This window comes from Peromyscus eremicus, chromosome 5 (assembly GCF_949786415.1).
Source record: "Peromyscus eremicus chromosome 5, PerEre_H2_v1, whole genome shotgun sequence".
In the NCBI taxonomy this organism is placed as follows: Eukaryota; Metazoa; Chordata; class Mammalia; order Rodentia; family Cricetidae; genus Peromyscus; species Peromyscus eremicus.
The window spans coordinates 118,619,015-118,624,971 of NC_081420.1; the positions used below are offsets into that span (position 1 = coordinate 118,619,015).

Consider the following 5,957-nt stretch of genomic DNA (forward strand, 5'->3'; position numbering starts at 1 on the left):
TTTTAATAGCAGCCACTCTCTGTGTTCCTGTCTCTTAAAAGAACCAGCGCCAAAATAATTCCCACATAAATGATTAAAACAGCATCACGTTTTAAAAGTCATTTAATATTAATAGCATATTTTAATGAAAAAAGCAGCATACTTTGCCAGTAAAACATTAAAATCATCTCATCAGAGAAAGACAATCAAACAACACTCAAAAATAACTTAATACATTTCTATAATAAATAAACAATCTATTAACAAAAACAAGAAACAAGGTCATATACAGAACTCAGGACTTCGGAGAGCCTCAAATGGATCAGCAATTACAGCAGATTTTGTAAGAATATATCTATATGTGCATCATTTTTGAATGAAATATTTACAATAGACAAGGTACCAGTTTTTGTGTGTGTGCTCCAAAAGGATTCTATGAAACAATGTGAATTTACAAGCAGTGCACTGTCTTTCTTGTAGTTCAAATTCTTTTTTTCCTACAAACAAACCTCCTAAAAGGAAAAACTGAAGGATTCCTGTAAATGTCAAAATGGAGCAACAAAGCAATTGAAAATGGGGAGACTGGAACACCTTGGTGAAATCTTAGAATCCAGCAGAGCAAGCACTAAGTGGAAAACGCACCTAAGCGGAGAAGGATGCACTGGTCATCGGTCATGCTTCCAACTGCTTCTTCTCCTCTGTTAGAGACGTGTGTGTCTGTGTGTAGGCATGTAAGTGTGAGTGAGAGAGAGCGTGTGTCATGGGGACAATGTGGGAATCCCCATTAAATATGTAAGGAAGTAAACAAGACTTCGGACGGTGAGTCAGGTCTACACGATTAAGACATCCATTACCGAGTGTCAACTCACAAATCAGAACACTACCAGTTAAAACAAAGGGAAAACGACCTTCATTCAAAGTGAGAATATACAAATAGGCTAAAGCGAACACAGTCCAAGAGGGAAGCTGTAAAAAACCAGCAAACTCATAAAAGAAGAAATGTTTGAGCATCACCAGCTGTACCTATCTCCCGGTTTTATTTTTCAGATTAAAGAAGTTTAATTAATTAGTATGTGCACGAAATTAAGTTGCCAGAGAGATAAATTAATAATTTACAGAGGGTTGTTCGGCAATAATCTAATAATAGCTGTCAAGATCAGTGAACACACACAGCAGGCGCCAACTCCTTCCTTAAGCATTAACACTTCAGATTGGGAAGAAAGTGGTAAGAACCACAATAAAAATATATATATAATATACAGTGTAAACGCAGAAAATCTGCCATCTTTTTTAATTCAAAATATTTTAGAGATGTCTCTATCATATCACATTAAGCATCAACTCTAGCTTCGAGTTTCAGTCCTGAATCAATTTCTATTTCTGAAAAATAGCTGCAAAGTGTACTTTTAAACGTGAACAAGGGTGACGTCTGTAAGAATAAAAACAAATCTTACTTGCTCGTTCTTGCGAGGTTTTCAAAAGCTTGGCCCTCCGCCTTCCCGCTGACAGCCAGCTCCACGCTTCCTTTGACGAAGCCGAGCAGCCTAGGTGCAGTTAAAAGGAACAAGTCTGCTACAACTTGGCAAATTCCATCTTTTGTTTTTCTTCACTTTGCAGGAACCCGCTCGCATTCTCTCTAATGTGAGCTCAGCTGCTCGCTCCCTTGCTCCTGACTTGTTCTGGGTTCACATTTACCGGAATTGTTTCTGATAGCCAAAGTAGAAAGAAAAGGGGCAGAGAGAAAGAGGGAAAAGAAAGGAGAGGACGAAGGGAAACGGCCGGCCTGGAGAAGGGTCCCTAAATGCCGGCGGAGTATTTCATTCTCTTCTGTTTCTGCCTCTGGTTGCAGAACCAGACGCGTACCACGTTTTTCTTGAGATCGAGCTTCTCCGCGATGGCCGCGATCTTCTCGGAGGAGGGCCTTGGTTGGATGGCGAAGTACGCTTCCAGGGAGCGCTTCTCTGGCGCTGCGATGGACGTGCGCTTGCGCTTCTTCTCCGCACCGTTGAAGAGCTCGGGCTTGGTGAGCTTCTCGCGGTGGGATTTCTCGGCCTCCTCCAGCCATGCCTGCAGGATGGGCTTAAGCGCGATCATGTTGTTGTGCGACAGCGTGAGAGACTCGAACCTGCAGATGGTGCTCTGGCTGAGTGAGCCCACGCCTGGGATCTTGAGGTTGGCCAGTGCCGAACCCACATCTGCCTGGGTCACTCCCAGCTTGATGCGTCGCTGCTTGAAGCGCTCGGCGAACGCCTCCAGGTCCCGCGGGTCTGCATCCACGTCGCTCATGCAGCCCATGTGCGAGGGCAGCCCGTGCGCGTGGGCCATGCTCAGAGCTGCTTGGTGCATGGGGTTCATGGTGGCCATGTGCGGTGCGTGAGCAGGAGTGGACACCACGGTTCCGTCCGGGCCCGCCATGGCTCCCAGGGCCAGCCCGGGGCTCAGGTGCTCCAGCAGCTCGCCCTCCAGAGCCTGGTGCGGCTGGTGGTGGTGATGGTGATGGTGATGGTGGTGGTGGTGGGTGCCTGCCAGCGCGGACGGGTGCGAGATGGGCACAGATGAAGAGGAGGCTGCCGACGTGCACGGGATGGTGTTCATGGTGTGATAAGTGGCGTCCGGCTTGAAGGGACTGTGGTGGGGCGGATGGTGGTGGTGGCTCTTACTTTGGGAGACGATGTCTACGGCGGCCAAAGCCTCGGCACGGGCCAGCAGACTCTCATCCAGCCCGCCGAATATATTGCTCTGCAATTGTAAGTAGAAGGCACACATTACGCTCAGCTGGGAATTGTGCGCGCGCTCTCCGGAAGCGTCAGCCCAGGGCTCGCCACCGCCACCGCGCCTACAACATTCCCAGAACGTTAAAATAATAATAACGACAATGATCCTGAAACTCAGCAGTGAGGAGAGAAGGAAAGCCTCCGCGAGAAGCCAAGGTGTAGGGGGAGGAAAGTGAACCGCAGAAAACACAACACAACACAACACGCGCACAGGCAGCATCCCAGGTCATAAAAATTAATATGAAAGGCAAGACCCGCTGAATACTTAAGAGAGGGGGGATTGGTTGGAGGTGTGGGGTGATTTGCTGTGCAGACATGAAAAAAACATCAAGCAGATAAAGGGGGCTGTCAAAATGTGCCTTTAAGCGGTGATTATGCAGACATACGCACCGGTGGGGTTGGAAGACAAGCTCTCCGCATCGCCTCAGAGCCCCCGCCGCCGCCGCCGCCGCTGCCGCTGCTGCTGGAACTGCTGCTCCGGCCTCCGCCGCCTCCGCCACCGCCACCGCCGCCGCCCGCATTGCTGGAGCTGCTGGGGGAACTCGCCGAGGGCGCAGCGGACGCAGAGGAGCCCGGGGAGGCGCTGTGCAGCGCCGAGTACTTGGGCTCCACGTGCAGGCTGCCCGCGTGGGGCATGCTGAACGCCTGCTTGCTGTTTAGGGACATCATCATCATCCTCCCTTGCGGGGCGCGCTGGTTGCTGGCACACACTGGCCCCAGCTACCTGGACCCTCTGGAGAAGTGCCCGGCGGGAGCAATAGAGGAGACAGCACTACAAAGTTATGCTCCGCTGCCACCGTCTCCCGGCTCTGCTGGCCGAGTCCCGGAAGCTAGCTCGGCTCCTGCGTCTCCTGCTGGGTCTGTCGGAGCTGTTGCCCTGCTCGGGGTGGCGCTGGCTTCAGACAGCGCCCCAAAGTGCCCCAGCTCGTCGAGGCCGTGGAATTATAGTCCCCTCTTCCCGCGCCTGCCCTCCCCCCCGCCCGCCCTCCCCCCTCCTTTCCCCCTCCGCCCTCCCCTGGCAGGAAACACTGGCTCTGGGTGGGTTTCTGCTTGCCCTGGCTCCCCCTCGGCTCCCCCCGGGCTCGGATCCTTTCAGTTCTCCCTGTACCAGCCGCTCTGGCTCCGCTACGGGACCCGGCGCCTTCTGCCCCAGCACGCGCTCTGCTGTTGCCACCCCTGCGCCTACAACTCCTGCTTCCAATCGCACCCCAGTTCAACCTCACCCAACTGGGCAGGTCGATGCTTCAGTCACTCGGCAGTGACAGTCACCTAAGTGCCAGCCTCCGCCCCTCGCGCTGCTTCTGCCAGATTTCCGCCTCCTTAGGAAAAGAAACTCCCCTTAGAAGTTGCGTTCCAAGCCAGCCTTGGACGCGACTGTCCCTGGACTGTGCGGTGCACCTTACCTGGCGACCTGCTCTCCTGCCCCCTGCTTACCACTAAGTTTCAGGGACCCTCCCCGCCCGGCAGCTCCAGTGACCCTGATTCCCCAGCTGCCGGCCACTGCTGAGGATCTGCTGCTAACGCGAGTCCTCGCTCTGCTCTGAGCTCCGGTCTTGATGCGCGCTGAGGTCAGCCCCTTAGCTTCGCTCCCCGCCGCCCGGCGGGTGCCTAGTGCAGAAAGACGTGGATCTGCCGGGCTGCAGGGCTTTCTCTCCCTCGATTTCCCTCAGCTCTCAGCGGATTGGACAGCCGCACAGCCCGCTAGGGTCGTCTGTGCGCATGCGACTCCCCCCTTTATGGGCATATCCCCCTCCAACACATGCACACATCCCCCCCCCCCCACCCACACACACCCTTTTCTCTTTTTCCACCTCTTCCGTATGTCCAGTACAGGGTGAGTTGGGACTTGGGAGGATCCCCTGGCAAACCCAGACTCTGGATTTATTATTCTTCATTAGCTACAATCAAAGGAAAAGGAGCAACTGACAGGAAGAGAAGGGCCAGAAATACAGAGCGCATGTGCTGCCGATTGTTACCACCACCACAACACACACACACACACACACACACACACACACACACACACAGCCTCAGGGGCTGGCATAAGCCCCACTTATCTTCATTTCCACAGTCGCTGCGTGCAGAGACTATTTTTAGCTTGCACTTTGCTCGCACTTTTGTGTTAGTGCATGCCACTTTTCCTGGACGTGGACACACACTCTGTGTTCCAGTTGCAAAAGCAAACAGTGTGGCCCCCTCCCCAGTCCCACCTTCCAAACACAACCTATTTACTCTCCTTCATGTTTCCATCCTTCCTCTACTTCCTATGATGTTTGGGGCTAATCTTGCCTCCACAGAGCACGGAAGACACTGGGTGCAGATACGGGTGAGAACCTGCCGGTGGCGGATCTGGGACGGGGTGGCCCGAAGCAGGTGCAGAAGCTGGGAGCTTGGGAAGAAGGGCAGGTGTGAGAGCAGGCGGCAGGCCTAAGAGGCACTGGTGCGCGCTAGAACAGAGACAAAGTGGAGGGCAAGCGCGGAAAGGGGAGTCCTCCGGGAGTCCGCACCCGGAAGCCCTGAGGCAGTAGCGGCGAGTAGGGAACCGTCAGTTCTCCCCTGACCTCAGCCAGGCGGGAGCTGGCGGGTTCAAGTTGGGAAAGCTGTGATCCGAGTTCCGGAAAAAAAAAAAAAAAAAAAAAAAGCCTCAGCATTGACCGCGCGGCGGGCTCTGTCCGTGGTGCTTAAATCTCTGCAGCTTTTCTTCTCCGATCTGGAGCCAGCCTTCCTCGTCCCTGCGTAAAGGAAAATAATAAACAGTAGCCAAAGGGAGTTCCTGCGAGCAGTGCTCTCGACTGAAAGCCTGGAGAAGCCTGGGCACGGGACTCGGAGAGGGGGGGTGCTGACATGAAGGAACGGGGCTGTGCAAGACTGTTCAAGTAAGTGCTTAGGTGTTTAATTTCTACCTCAACAGCCAAGGTAATTTTCAAGGAAATAAAAAAAAATAACACTGTACAGTTCTCACTGTCTCAAGCTTCGCAAAATGAAATAAATCAAAGGTAAAAGCTTGAGTATCATTTAATTATAGTGCGAATAGCGCTTTGAAAGAAGTAGAACAGTATCTCTAAACAAATTATGACCCAGCCAGGAAGGAATTATTAGATTGAAATTTCATTTAGGCTCGGGAGACACCAGCTTCACTGTGTAATCTGCTATGCCTCATCTGATTTGTATGCTTAATTCAGCTTGACGAATTTATTAGTTTTC

At 52.3% G+C, this 5,957-nt stretch overlaps 1 protein-coding gene across 1 annotated transcript; it reads right to left on the minus strand.

The window, feature by feature from the left end:
- Nucleotides 1–1,776: 1,776 nt before the first annotated feature.
- On the minus strand, nt 1,777–3,428 carry Pou4f2 (POU class 4 homeobox 2). Its single transcript, XM_059262640.1, has 2 exons — nt 3,144–3,428; nt 1,777–2,718 (listed from the first exon to the last, which is right to left on the minus strand). Exons 1-2 carry the CDS (start codon nt 3,426–3,428, stop codon nt 1,777–1,779), a joined length of 1,227 nt encoding a protein of 408 aa, XP_059118623.1.
- Between the last annotated feature and the right edge of the window lie 2,529 nt (nt 3,429–5,957).